Source organism: Etheostoma spectabile, chromosome 21, assembly GCF_008692095.1.
Source record: "Etheostoma spectabile isolate EspeVRDwgs_2016 chromosome 21, UIUC_Espe_1.0, whole genome shotgun sequence".
Taxonomy (NCBI): domain Eukaryota; kingdom Metazoa; phylum Chordata; class Actinopteri; order Perciformes; family Percidae; genus Etheostoma; species Etheostoma spectabile.
The window spans coordinates 12,961,028-12,976,765 of NC_045753.1; the positions used below are offsets into that span (position 1 = coordinate 12,961,028).

Genomic DNA, 15,738 nt, shown 5'->3' on the forward strand with positions numbered 1-15,738 from the left:
ACCAAATATTTTTGTGATGTCACTGTAGGAAAAACAGGTGTCAATAATAAGATTAAAAATTGCTGTATAACCAGTAGAAGCAATTGATGGTAATTTCAAATGAAATCTTCAGATAATTCTTCTTTTTTTTTTTTTTTTTTTTTTTTTTTTTTACTAATGCTGGTGTTTGTGTAGCAGTGCTTTTGCCTGATGGTTCTTTTATTTTGTATTATTTTATTAAATTAAATGTTCCTTGTTTTTATTGTTTTATCATAAATGCAATCATTATCTGCTTTTATGTGAATAACTTTTCTTGCATTTTATGCAAGAATGGTGCTAGGCTAAAGTGTATAATAATAATAATAATAATAATAATAATAATAATAATAATAATAATAATAATAATAATAATAATAATAATAATAATAATAGTAATAATTGTATATTATTACCAGAGAGTCTGTTAATTGATTGATTAATACATGTATTATTTTTTGTGGCATTTCTGTTTTTGTTGTTGTTGTTTTTTTAGATTATTTTGCTAATTTTTTTCAAGTGTCGGCAGCACAGATCAGAGCCAGAGCCACAGACCATTGACTGTATATTATTAATTATTATTTATGTTAACAGTCCATGCCATAGACATAATAATTATGTCCATGGTCCATACCACAGAATGACGTTTGGTGTCCCGGAAGTGTTTCTCTTTACCTAACGAGGTCATAATGGCGGCTCGCTGCGTGTGAAGGTGTCGATACGGGAGCCGGCTTTATGAGACGGAAACATGTATAAAACGCCATGTACCAGACTGGCAGGTAACGCAAGTGGAGATGTAATATTTCATTTTGCATGTCGCTGCGGTTTAAAGTCATTTTTAATGTGCGACTGCTGAGAACAGCCCTTGGAGCTAAGGCGGATGCTAGCAGGCTAGTTAGCATGTAGCTATCCGGATAGCACCTAGCTAAGACGTCTGGCAGGAAGCTAGCAGTGACCTTACATAGAAGTCGTCCGCATCTGCAGAGATCAGCATTAGCTAATGACTGATTGTTTATTAATACGACATCATTTGAGCTATTTCATTTTAAATGTGTGTCATAACAACGTGAAAAGCTAACGTACAGAGCAATGTTGATGTTGGATTTAAAAAAATTGTCAATTTAACACATTAACACATTCATGTAAAGCAACCTTAGCTCATGATATAATATCAGAACTAAAGCCAACTTACTCTAAATATAGCTATGTAAGGAAATGGAATAAGTAACGTTAGAGGTGTATTATCTGCAAATACACACTGAAAATACACCAGTAAAGTCCTGCATTCAAAACCTTACTTACCAAAGGTATGTAAGTACTATAGGTTAAATGTAGGCCTACTTAAAGTATAAAAAGTAACAGTAGTCACCGGGCAGTCAGATGTTCCCTGTCAGTTTTTTCCTTTTATATCTGATATTTCTGGATTCATTTGAATGCTGCATTAATGTGTATGTTGCATTTTACTGCTGTAGATGTTTAATGTTGTGCTAACTGCTTTATATACTGTTGGGTAGTTTAATCTACTGCACTGCATGATATTATATAACATAATCATATGTTTGTGGCGGAGTTGTCCTGTGAGAACTAAGTATCTAAAAAGTCAACTTTCATGGTGCCCTGTTGTCAGCTTGGTTATTATACATCTTCCAGCTGATCCAAGAGGCTCGTTAAAGACTTTATTTAGCTTGTAGTATGAGAATTTTCTCACTACATAAAGGAACACTCCATCCTTCAGTTTATCACAGACATTAAAAATCAACACATCTGGAGATACCTAGTTTTCACTTGACAGGAATGGTATGACTAATGTCAGACAAATGTATACTAGATAAGTATATGTATACTGTTGCATAAAACAGAAAGACTCAAGTACAGTATGCACAACAACATAGTTTGTGTTACATGCTGCTTTTGCATTTTGTTTCATTACATTTCATTAAAGTTTTTGTCTTTGTGTGTCCATGTTTCCATGCAAGATTGTCTTTTTTTTGTCATGGATTTCGTCATTATGTGTTATTTTATATATTGTTTTGGCACAAATATAAATAAACTATTTATTTGAATGACTTAAACCTTTACATTTCTTCTAGGTTTGGTTGGTGTAAATGCGAAACAGATATTAGTTCAAAATGTTGCTCAGTGTAACCAGACTGCTCGCAGCCTTATTCAGCTGCACAGAAGAGATCCATCTAACTTGCTGACGTACCAGCACCTCAACTTCCTGAAACGCCAGGTATCTTTCACTTGGCTCCATATCTCATTTTGTTTTAATTTTGCTTCCTTCGCACTTTTAAAAATGTTGTGTTGCTTGTTATCAAGGCTTTTTCTTTACCACGCCTGAAAGTGAACTTATTTTTGTTTGTAGTACATGTCTGCATTCCGTTTTGTCATATAAGTAGATTATCCTATAATTATCTTGTGCACCTGGTTTCCCTTTCAGTACGTAGCAAAGAACAACAGTGAGCTTCACCAACGTGCCATCGCGAAACCGGCTCCTGCCCTGACCATTGTGGACGAGAGAGACGACAGCATTGAAAGACAGGTGCAGAGAATACCAACTATTGATCCTGTGGTCACAGATACAATTTCGCAGCCAGAGGATGTCACGAGTAAAGCACAACCTGGAATATCAACCTCGAAGTCTAATACAGAAGACGCGGAAGTACAGAAAGATGCAATGTCAAGTACGGCTGGGACCTCAGTCGAGACTCCCCATGTCCATGTGGAGACAGAAGAGGCAAGGGAGGCACGTCTAGACAGACAATGGAAGGAGATGAAGGTCGATGTGGCTGACTTGCCAGATATTTACGCCAAGCTTGCCAAAATCAAACTCACAGGTATAGTACAAAACACATTATTTCTTTCATATAATATGAACTATTCACATATAGAGGTTGATACATGCAAAGAATTCTGCGAAATACATGCAGAATGTGATATAGCTCGGAAACTAAGCCAGAACTTTAACAAGCTAGATGGATGAAGCAAATGCAGAGATGTTTATTACTGCATATGCAAACGTGCCTGCTTATTTACCATATGCAAATTAGAACTGCACAAGCAGTAAATAAATTCTTAGAAATGCAAAGCATAGTTTCCGAGAAAACCGTCATGTTGTTCATTCATTGAGAGAGTCTCCGGAACTACTGCTGTGTTGCCAGGCATCAGTGTGCCTTTTATTATCTTAGACTTTAGGGATTGTCACAGGAGACCAGACCTGAAGCATAATCTGCTTCTCCGCTGTGGATCTGTATGCTGCTCAATATGTTCCAAACAACCTTTTATTTGCAATAAATTGAGAAATATGCTACTTCCGGTGAACCTTCAGAGCTACAGGGAACCTGTAGTCTGACACACAAGTATTGGGTGTAACTATGTTTGTGGGGAAACTGGTGTTGGGAACGTAAAGTGTGTGTGGTCAATTTAATGCAATGTCATTTATTGAATTGAGTTTGTGCGGAGTTTTACTTACTTCTCCACTCCATAGCACTGATTGGTTGACTTACAATTGTTATATATGTCAGGTCACACACTCTGTATCAACTAAGGGTTAAGTATCTTGCTCAGGGACACGTTGGTTGATGTATCGCAGTGGAAATCAAACCCAGGTCTTCCACATCAAAGGCATGTGAGATATCCACTGCGCCATCACCACCCACCCAGACTCTAACAAGGCATGCTGTCAGCTGGATAACCTATGGATAACTATGTAGTAACTGATTTAAATTCAAATCCGTTCATTTTGCACTACAGGAGATACTGGGCTGTTAACTGCTCTGTTCCTGTTTACATTGAAGCAGGCCTCTACAGCATAATATTAACACTGTTCAATTCAATTTCAATTCAATTTTATTTATAGTATCAATTCATAACAAGAGTTATCTCAAGACACTATACAGATAGACCACACTCCAGAATTTACAAGGACCCAACAGTTCTAATAGTTTCCTCCAGAGCAAGCAACAGTGCGACAGTGGCGAGGAAAAACTTCCTTTTAGGCTGTTCTGTGCCTGTAACTTTAAGAAGTAATAATTTAAGAAGACCACTTTTAAGCCCTGTTTTAATTTGTTAATTTGTTTCATTATTCTTGCTTGCTGATCCCAGCACTGGTGGTTACAAGTGCAGCAGCCGGCTATGCAATGGCTCCGGTGCCCTTTGACCCCCTCATCTTCTTCGTGTCATCTCTGGGAACAGGCCTCGCCTCTTGCGCTGCCAATTCAATCAACCAGGTCAGTTTTCCGCAGAAAGAGGTTGAACAAAGCTATGCATATCTATTTCAGTATGTAAGAGTGTGTGTTTTCTTTTGTCTCTAAGCACACCACATGTGGACCTAATCACAGCACAAACCTTCTGAAAGTAGAACTTAGTAATGTGTGATTAATTTCATTCACCTTTCACTGTTTATGGCCTCTAATTGAAACCTCTTCGGCACATTGTCAGGAAGAAGCTTCACAAAGAAAGGATTTAATGTAGGATTATACTAGAGATGTTCCGATACCAGTATCGGTATTGCCTCCAATACTGCCTAAAAAGCTGGTATCGGGAAGTACTGGAGTTATGAACCGATCCGATGCCACTTAATTAAGCCCTAAAGAAAATCTATGTTAAAGTAGTTTTATTTATGTTCTTTTTCTGTTATAACTAGCTGCCAAACTGGATGATAAAAGGAAATTCTGTGACATTCATTGTTTGTGTTTGTTCATGTTTCACAAAGAGTTTAACCTAATATCTAGTATCTAATAAACTGGTAACTCTGTAAAAGGAATGATTTATTAACTCGAGTTAATCTACTCAAACTAAAACAAAACCACTCATACTACAAAGATCCTATGAAGCAATACTAAACACATGGCTTGTGTAATTGTTTCAAGAATTGGAGTTTTAAATCTGCATTGAGCTGACTTTAATGCTGTTATTATTTCCCTCCTAAATATTTTTTATTTCAAAGCTATAAACAAAGGTGAGCTAGTGTGCCTGGACGTTGTCTGGGGTTGACGTTGTACATAGGAATTTGCTCCGTGACTCAAGAATATTAGTATAATGGGTGACCGCTGCCTCAGCCCTAGATTGAACTCTGCTTAGTAGTGTCTTTGGCCTGTAATTTAGAAAAGTCCTTGATTACACTGCAGGTTCCTGCCCTTAGGGCCAACCTCTTGTTCTCCTCCTTCCCTTCAAAAAGCAACGTTCCAACTGCTGTCTTCATTGTTTTACAACTGACACTGATTATCGTCAACCCGCATTCTGTTATATAGCATATATTGTATTTATATTGTATATATTGTATTGTCTCTTCAGTGGCCTGAAACCGAGTTGGCTCCAACTCACACTGAGCATTTGTGTAAATATCCTTCAGGTATTTGAAAATTGTTTCCCTCTCCTCGTGCTGCTGAGAGTATCCCAGACTCGAGCCCCAAGACGTTCAGAGCGTTGAGTGATGTAAGAGGCCGGTGCCACTGCCCGTACCCTGGGTGTCCCTTTATCTGTGGGCCCACCCTCACATCAGTCCTGTCAGTCTTCATTTTCTCCACTAACTCAGCCTGAGGTTAGGATACGACATAGCTTCATATTTCATTCCAACAATGTTATTTGCCTTTTGGTTCCTCTCTCGGCCTCCTCCATTCAGGTCTAGTTTCAAACTGACAGTGAAGGCAAAGCATGGGCAAAGGTGAATTTCATAGCAGATGTAGCCCAAATTGTAGTTGCAAATTAGATAAGTGTGTTAAAACCTGCAGGAACGTCAGGGTGTCTATCAATTTAAGAAAATTAGGAAAAGTTTAAATCTTTTCCAGGTCTCAAGTAAAAGCCACATTCTTTTTGAAAAGCATTCCTAGTTTTTTTTAACTTCTATAAAAATATGACAGGCCAAGTTTCCAACTTCTTGCTGTGTCACAGTATTTTAAATGTCTCTGCATTAAACCAGACTAGACTATTAAAAAAAAACATTAGTTTGAAGGCATAAAAGGTCAAATGTTTTGATATTTGATTGCATAAATTGACCCTCCAGATATAGATGATAGCTATATGAGAAGGTTGTCGCCTAAAGATATTTCATTTTCAGAGTTCATTTTGCCTCATACAACAAAAGTGCTCTGTAATGTGTGGTATTCTGAGTGCTCCACATGGTTTCTGTAAAGATACAGTGAATTGTGAAGAGATCCTGGTGGATTATTACTTCAACATTTCTCTCTGTTTGCACAAATGGCCTTGTGTGTGTCTTAGCCTGAAACACATCAGTGCTTGCTCTGTTAGAGGCCACAAACTCCTTTTTGTGGCTAGTAGCTGGTATGTGGGCCCAAGCCTTCGCCCTAGTCAGATTAATTCTGCTCCCTTATTCCCTGCTCTCTGTGTGGACGTTTTTCATGTCATCATAGTCTTAATTGGCAAGATTTGGAGATGGGATTATTATTTCAGACAAAGTAGACACCTGTCTTGTATTGAGGCTGACTTTGAACTAGGTTATAAGACAGTCGTGCAAGGGCACATTGTTCCTTTAATATGTGGTTGAAAGGATAAACATCATTACAAAAGTAAACTTATTTGTTGGTTGTGTCCTGTCTCCCTCTGCTTGTCTGGTATGAAAAGTATGTGCCTTTCTACATACAATGTAACATTAGTTGTTGTTGCTTTGTTTTGAGATGTTTCTCTGTAATTATACACATAGAGGCACAGGGGATGTCATATGTGACACATAATTGCCACTGTGGTGGTACTCTGGACTTTTTGTCAAAGACACACCCTCACCTGTGTGTAATTGATCTCAACACTTGGGTCATCCTAAGAAAAACATCCTACTTTCAGATCTGCTGCCAGGTTTTTTATTTATTTGTATTCTCTTTCATCTTAAAAAAAAAAATGCTTAACCATTAGTGTGGTTAGTTGTGATCAAAGGAAGAGGTCTTTTTATATAAAAGAAAAAAAATCAAACAAAAACTTGACAAACAAATCCGAGCAGAGAAAGACCCTTGTGAAGATCTCTTCCTATGGATTCTGCTGCTCTGTCCTAATCCCTTAATGCTCGACATCTAAAGAGGCAGAGGAGTGTGCAAGAATGTGACCACACAAATTACCTTGAGGAAAGGAGGAAAATGCCTTAAGGGAAAGAAAAAAGGCTTTGTCTCTTGGAAGTGGAAGTCAGACCTTCAGTGGAGCTGTCAAAAGCCAAGGCTGCTCTTTGTCCCATTGGGAAGTGTCCGTAGGGCAAACAGAAATGGTGTGGTTTCCTTTTAAAATGTTACTCTACTTAGGAAACTGACGGAAGGGTGTAAGCACTTGGAGTCACGTAACAATGGCATTTCACCGTCTAGAGTTTCTCACCACAGTCAAAAGACTTAATGCTGTCATGTCTGTCTTAAAATCAGAAAAGACAGTCACCTCCAACAGCAAAGGGATGCAATTATTTGAGCTTCTAGTTCAAGTAGCTCTCAAGGCTTAGCAATTATGAACTTTTCTTAGCATGTTGTTGAAGTCTGTGTGGAGCCAAAAAGAGTACTACTTTGTAGAGAACCTACTCTGAGAGAAATAGCCCATCTGGCTCGAACTCGCAGCAGAGGTTTACAGAGTTTCTTCTGGTCCTGCTAGATAGAATCCCGGCTAGCGTAAGAAAAACTGCTGGTTGGTGTGGTCTTCAGGACCCGTGGGCCCCACACCAGGCACAACCTCCACAGGTGTTCCAGCCGTCATCACCTTCCAGTCTGGCCACTACTACTGCTAATTAGATAATTAGGTCAGACGAGAGTTTCAGCCTGGAGCCTAAAAGACCCCGGGGAAGTGTGAGGTCCCCAGCAGTGTAAACAAGACACGATATGGCCTTTTACTGTCAAATAAGTACTGCTCGACTATTTTGACAGGGGCTATAGTGTAAGTCACACCATGTCAGCTCGCATGTTTGTTTTGATGAAAATTTAAGCTGGCTTGTTTTGTGGCTGGCTAGTGTCATTTCTGCTTTCGTGACCATGACAGTGAGTTTTCTTTTGTGCCTGTGTCTCTCCTGTGGTGAGCTGTCTGAGGCTGGCACGCATAAGCGAGCCCCCACAAGCCCCCAGCCCTTCTACTTCATGCTACGCCCTTCTCCCTTGTCCTGTGCAGGCATGCATTATTTACCCTCCTGCGTGCCTCGTTCTGTGTGTGTCTTGGTCAGGCCCTTAGAGTGCATAGGTACATGACTGAACGTGAAGATAAGTTATGCAGACAATTATCAATGTTTATTATGAAAACGTGTTAATTTAACTTTTTTAAGCCTTTAAAAAAAAAAAAAAAAAGTTCTGGAGTTTAAGGCAACAAATCCCAAATCATTTGCTAAGGATTCAACCAAGGTCAAATTAGTTTATAACCTTTTTTAAAACGCTTACAATTTGGTTCTATAACTGTAACTTGGGACAGCCAAGTTACCCCTTTTATGGAGTACAACAAAGCCATCTTTACAAAAATTCTATAATGACCATTTTGACAATAATTTAAATTTAACAGCTTTGTGTAAAAGCTTTTAATCAGCAGAATAATGGAAATGATTCAAATTGATAGCCATCTATACAACACTATATCAAGGGGAAGCTCAGGCTTTCAGTTTTAAAAGCACTGTCAAGCTCCTTAGCATCACAAAGTGAGCATGTCGGGAAAATTGTTCAGGCATAAGCTGTTTTAGGCCATTTTGTTGAGGTTATTTGTATGCGTGTTTCTTATTAGGATAAACATAAATTTGTACAATGCTTTTAATTAATTCCACTACTCTCCCTGGCAAGACACGCCCTACGTAGCAGATGGTTGAGGTTAGGCGTTGACATCGAGTGGTCTTGTTCAGCACAGCACCATTGGTCAGGGGATAGAAACAGAATAGATGCTTGGCCTATTCCAGCGCCTAAATTACTTAAAAACGGGCTTCTTGCCTCTGTTGTCCGCTCAAACCTGCACAATTTAGGGCTAATGATTGATAAATCTATATTGTTTGACTCATGTAAAGCAGCTAAACCGATTTGTTTTTTCCATCTGATAAATATTAGCAAATTGAGATCTGTAGTTTCAACTGTTAAACTTGAGATGCTCATACATGCATTTCTCTCTTCCCACATTAACCCCTGCAACTCATTGTTTTCTGACCTTGATCAACTTCAATCCATACAAAACGCTGCAGCAAGAAAAACTTTGTCCATCTCATGTGACAGAAATTGGTCTTTGACAGGGCAGGCTCAAATGCTATAAAATACTAGGGATGCACAGAACACAGGATTTGGCTTCTGGATATTGCCGAATATTGAGCTTTTTGATGGGGTGCGGTTTCTGCCTAAAGAATTTTTGTCACCGAACCCTACCCTTGGACTACTCACGCTATGCTGGTCGACGTAGTGACGCTGCCGTTGATTATGGGAAGGTGTTTATGTAGGTGGACCGTTCAATGAGTAGGCTGTGAGAAAGTAAAAATGGAACTCATGAGCAGAAAAAGTGTTGTTTGGCAGTACTTTCAGTCCAAAGAAGGCAATTTAAGTTCAGCTACATGTTCAGTTTGCAATGCCGATTTGTCTTGTGGTGGCACGGACGCTAAAAAATACACAACATCGCTGCTGTTAAAACATTTGTGTTTGAGAGTTGTGCCTGAAGGAATCTATTGACAGCAGCCCAAATGCAGCAACTGCAGGTACGGAAAAATGCACTGCTGTGGACGTTGTTTACTTAAGTAATCTGTTTAGGTCTACTGTGTTAATGGACTGAAGATGGGAGTAGGATTTAGCAGAATCTTAACCAGTGGATTCGGTATTTGGCCGACCTCGTAAATTTGGATTCAGTGCATCCCTATAAAATACATATAACATAAAACTACTTCTAGAAACAATTTAACAACATTGACTATACAAATGTGCAAAATGCAAAAACAGTGCAAGAAGAAGCGAGAATTGGGCTCTTTGATGTTGCCCATGTATGGCTGTTCAGGGTGGTGATGGCGGTGGGGATGGAAAGGATTTTTTCATGTATGTTTTGCATTGCAAATGGGAATTTATAGCGTCGACTTGATGGCAGTGACTGAAAGGATTGGCTCCATGCATGCACGCCGTGTAGAGTTCCATAGATACCCCATCCAGATAGGAGGGGATCCATGTGCGCCTATACAGGTCATGAGGCTGTTTTCAATGGGTTGCAATCATTCTCTTCGCTGCTGCAAGTCCAGCAAACACAGCATGTTTCTCAGTCCCTGAGAGCTGAAAGGCTGACAGGTCATTTAGAATCAAGACATTGACAGTAACAGGCAGAGTAACATTAAACAAGGCGGAAATTTTGGATGCAAAATTGTTCCAGAACTGAGCAATGGGAGAGCACTCCCAGAACATGTGAAGATATGTGCTTTGTGATTTTAGTGGGTGGAAAGTGCATAAAAGACTGTTCATTATTTTCATGTGGTGCATTTTTACGGAGGTGAGATATGTCCTTTGAAGGAAATTGTAGTGAATCTGCTGATGAATATTAGACCATACATAATGCCAGTTGAGACTTGGAGATTGGCTGAAACATGCTGCCATATAGCTTGTAACTGGCACACTTTTTCTCTTCATTCAATAATACAGCACTCCTGATTAGAGGGAGGCCGAGAACAGCCCCATAACCTTTTCTTTTACTTTCAATTAAGATCAACCCTCAAGTAGTGGAATTCATAATAAAAGTATGCCAGTGTTGCAGTCAATAATTAACCATTTAGCCTGTTTTATGTACTCCATTTACTTTTTAAGATTGTTGGCTGCAACTACAATGATGCTTTGCCTTCTTGATTGCACCAACATGGTTTTAGACTACTTTAGACACACTCCAGATGTAGATAGCGGTCCGTCAGCAGCACAGTAGGTGGTAGTTGTCCACCTCAGGCTGGGTTGAATGCAGAATCGCTGTGCCCCAACAGTCAAGGCTGCCCCAACATTTTTCCAGGATGGGGCCCTCTCATTGTAGTTTAAGGAACCTCACATAACATGGTACCTCTTGAGAAGATCATTAGTTGTAACAAGACCTCAAAGCTGCTAAAACCCCACCATCCATTGTGCTCTTGAAAGAAAATGAAACTCTTCCACTGCTGGATTTGTGTCTGTTCCCTGCTGAGAAGTAGCGATAGAAGATATGGTTTCAAACGAGTGCGGGTGGAATACCTCTAGCATGATGACATTTCCATCCTTTTTTTGCAATTTATTTTATTCTGCTTGTGAATTACCCCCCACCATTCTCATACCCGAGTCCATTTGATGAGTTGCAGTAGATACCTTAAAAACACCCATATTGATGGAGTACTCTTTTTGTTTTTCTTACATGGAAAGCTTCAAAAGTATTTTAAGACAGATGGAGTTGTAAAAGTACCAGTCCGTGCCATATCAGTTCCACTGGCTATGTACTGTAAGTGACCGTTCAAAAGGGGTTTGTCTGTCAAAGGATTATGTTTTTGCTTTGTTATAGTTAACGGTCAAACACATTCAAGGCTTAGCCATATGGGCAATTTAACAAAAAACAAGATTCCTTACTTAGTACAGATGCTGCTCTTAAGATCGTGTTTTCCAACAGCTTCGTAAAAACAAAAGAGCAAGCTGATCTTTAACATTGATAGTTTTGAGTTTTTTGTTTTCATGGTCTCCACCAAGCTGTTAGTTCAGCCTGGGAGAAGGAATGGAAATTCCTTTTTAATTGCCTTGCAAGATGCCACAAAATGGACTCGATGGGTGTCTCTCTTTAGTTGCTGGATTAGGATGAATATTTAATTAGACAGCCCTGTTTAATAGTTAATTTCTTTAAAGGCTTTTGTCTTTGTCAACCACAGGGTGCCAATCCATTTCAAACTGTACAAATGGATCTCATGCAGCCTCAGATGGGAGACAGATGCTTTCCTATGATAGAGTCATGAAGGGTAAATCCACCTTTTATATACCCCCCAAGATAATGCCTTAGGGAGCAAATACGGTTGCCAGGCAAAGGGTTAGCTCGGCATAGATACAAAGACGTTGATACGCTGGTTTCCAATTGTCTTTTATTGTTTATTTTATTGTGTGTTTTTAATTTATATTTCTTATAAAAAGAATTTGGCACCAGTGTTGCAGTTGAACGGCACCTTTATTAATTATCTTACATAACTTTCATGTGTTAAGTTTGGCCATGTCTGTGTCTGTGCTTTACACAAAGTCTATTAGGAACCAGTGCCAAAGTGGCATTGATACATGTCCTGGATCTGATATTAATGTTGAATCCAGTTGTCTGTTAGGTAGCTGTTGGCATTGTCCATATACATTTTGTACATTTCAATCATAGTGGATGATTTAAAACATTTAATGGTGGAGGATAAACTTAATAAAGTAGATTGACATGAAGCTATAATATTTTTATAAAAGAGGGTTTGCAGGCAACAGCAGAAGTCTAATAAAGTACTTGTAGGGTGTTGATTTTACGCGGCACAGCTTTCCTGCTGATGTGAATCCTTAAAATACCAGCCCACCTCATGCAGTCAATAAAACCTGCCTTATCAAATGTAATGAGTCACACAGAGTGAATTTAGAGAATACTGGAAACGGCCAAAGCAGGCTCTTTCTGGCTGTCAGTTTTTAATCACTTTTCTTCAATTCAAAATGAGCCAAAGCTCAGTGTTTAAAGACTCCAATAATTATACCATAAAATTTTACTTTTTTAAAGCAAAGATGGCCTATAACATACCATATTCACATGTTTGAAATGGTAGCTGTATCATTCTGAAGTTGCACTTTTTCAGTGGTTGTCTTCCACTGACCCTGGCATCAAAGATTCTAGCTGTAAATATATATTTACTCTAGGGAAATGATTATGACCCCCAACCTCAATGATACCCCTCCCTGGACACGTAAGCTAAGTCTAGCTAATATAGAGGATGAAAATAGGCAGTATAACAAAACAAATAGATTGGTACAGTCTTAATTTTTGGTTATGTGTCTTAGAGAATAACAACGCACACATATATTGTATCAATATACATATTAATATGTGCCTGACTTTTTGTCATTCCAAATGAAAGGTGTCCTTACTTCAAAAGAAGAGGATCGGGGCTTCTCATTGCTGTTGTCTGCAACATGTCCTCATCTTTTGTGAAGCTCACACTCGCAGTACTACTCACACGCAGGGTGTCACTCTGAGCTTTCAATGCTGCAGCTTGTTTGGGCAAACTCGCCTCACCACAATAGTGTTGCCGTCACCCGAGGGGATAAACATGACTGACTGATGGGCAGGTGGAGCCCCTCTTCTCCACCTCCCTGATTAGCCTTTAGTTTTTCACAAAACACTGTGATTATGTGCTTCAGTGACCAAAAAGGCAAATCGTAGACACCATTGAGACTTGACTCGGAGAGGGTGGAAAACCACCCACCTTAGCACTGTCTGGCACCAATGAACCTTTCTACACCTCACGCTGCATTTGGCAATGGCTGACCTCATGCAAGCTGAGTAAATGTTGTTACACCAACTACAACATGCCATCTGATGTATTTGTTTTCTCTCTTTCTTGTTCATGCTTGTGGCGGTAGTTTCTGCATGTTTAAAGTAGAGGCTGAATATTTATGGTCAAAAGGTTTGGAACATATTTCTAAATCACAATTTGTCTTGGAGTACCTGCCAGAACTACCTGTATTGAAAGCATCTCACTGGGCTCTCCGTAACAGTGTTGGTGCTGTCTGCGAGTGTCCCAATTTCCTTTCCCATCCTGGACCTACTTTCCCACTGAAATGGATAGTGGCATGTCAGCACCTCTATCGTGCATTGTGGAGTTGTCGGTGAGTGAAGGCAGTCAGTGTAGAGGCCCCTGTATGTCTAGAGGACAAATAGTTCCTCTGGCGGTAGTGTCACACTGAAGCATATTGTAAACAGTGGGAATGGGTTGCTGAAGATGCACTGGTTTTAGGAGCGGCTCTCTCTGCTTTCCATAAATCCTTTGCACTGTTGAACATTAGCAGACTGTGGCCAGAGTATTGCATGTCTATTGAGTGGATGTAATCTGACTGAATATTGCCAAGCTTTAGCCCAAATGTTTTTGGTTTAGTTGAGCAGCTCAAAATTACCCATTATGACATGAATAAAGTAAAAAAGTATTAAATACCGAACATGCAGTGACTTTACTGATTTATATGATGCTAATTTTAGTCAGATGAACACTGTGTTTTGTAGTTTGGTACAGTATTGCATTAAAATCAGTGACAGAGAGGTGAATAACAAATGTTATTAAATGACCTTCTCTTTTTTTTTGCTTAAACGTAGTAGTTACTTAGCTTTCTGTTTTTGGCCTGCCTTCTTCTGTTTAGTTGCTGGAGATATAATTGTACATGTGGACACAATGATAGCTCCTAAACTCTGCTCTTTATTTAGATGCATCATAAGCTTTTGATCTTAGACCTCTTTCAAACATAAAACACAATTTGCTTGAGAATAAAAGACCTGAAAAGGTTTTTCTGGTTTTAATGTAGCTAAACAATAAACAAGTCGAGAATGGTGTGTTTTGTCAAGGCTGAGAAAGTCGATTCAGGAAAAAACATGTTTAAAGGCATCTACTCTGTTAAGACATCACGTTTATGTATTTGTGTACAGTTTACCGTTTTTTTTTTTTCCAGCTTGAAACTCGAGTTTACCCTCTCTATCTGAAGGTAACTTAGCCAAAGGCAAGTAGGAACACTCTTTGTAATGCTGAGATCCGTGGATAATTAACAAAAGCAGCCCTGTTTATGGCATGCCCGTGAGCCAACACTGAATGCTAATTTGATTCAAACCAAGAAGCTTTTGGGGCAAGGGCATCGCTGCTGGAAAACAAAATGGTTACCAACATACACCAAGGCTCACATTCTTAAAATCTCGGTTTAATAATCAAGTTTATTTGTTTAGTCCAAAATCACAAGGTTGTCTTATATGGCTTTACAATCTGTACAGTATATGTACAGTAATGGCACATGGAGGGTTAAATTCATTTTCCATTTCTCGATATTAGTTAAACCCAGATTAGCATTTATGTGGTCAGTTGAGGGCTGTTTCATAAAAGCAGAATTTATAAATCCAGGATAATCAAATAAAGCGAGGCTTGACCTAGTCTTATCTGTGCAGCCTGGCTTGGCCAAGCCAAAGTGAACAGCACCATTTCCACGTACCTTAGATTTCCACTCACTGTATTTTCTCATTTCTCTGTAGTTTGAGAAATTGTTTCTCTGCTTTCAGCTTCTGCTCTTATTGTTTGAAATTTAAAAAGGGCTCTTGTCTGGTCTCCAATGTCTGTTATTCAGACTGAATCTCCTGAATCTTAAGTGCCACCTAGGTCCTCAGTCCCTCATTATGTAATCACACAGCATACCCAGGTGATATTTAGCATACAAAAAAGGTTGAGTTTTGTATGGCCATGGCTTTTGGGTGGTTTTGCTCATAATAGTCACATTTAAAAGCAGAGGTGAGGGCTATATTGCCATTTCAATAGAATGCATGTACATGAAAAAACATTATCTCCCACAACGCTCTCTTAATATACATGCTCATATCTGCTAATGCTTTTTAGCGGTTAACAATGGTAAATCCAGGCTCTGCTCCTGATATTATTGTTATCTACCCTCAAATGCATATGCACACAGGATACAGGTGTGTTTCACTGTACATGCTGCGGGTGCACACCAGGTGATTAAATAAAGCAAACTGCACTGCCAGTACATTATACCGGTTTCATTGAAATATGCTCTAATCTCATCATGGCATGTAAAATGAGGCTATGAAAACACT

General features: G+C 39.1%; 1 protein-coding gene across 2 annotated transcripts in view; it reads left to right on the forward strand.

Moving 5' to 3' along the window:
- The first annotated feature begins 654 nt into the window (after positions 1 to 654).
- The window catches only part of cox10 (cytochrome c oxidase assembly factor heme A:farnesyltransferase COX10), a 55,563-nt gene continuing 40,479 nt past the window's right edge, over positions 655 to 15,738 (forward strand). For both annotated transcript variants that reach the window (XR_004327186.1, XM_032502005.1), the window contains exons 1-4: positions 655 to 794; positions 2,106 to 2,248; positions 2,456 to 2,852; positions 4,120 to 4,244. Coding sequence is in view for 1 of the 2 variants with exons in the window: in XM_032502005.1 (XP_032357896.1) it covers positions 764 to 794; positions 2,106 to 2,248; positions 2,456 to 2,852; positions 4,120 to 4,244 (696 nt within the window). In the remaining variant the exon portion in view is untranslated. The remainder of the gene's footprint in view (positions 795 to 2,105; positions 2,249 to 2,455; positions 2,853 to 4,119; positions 4,245 to 15,738) is intronic.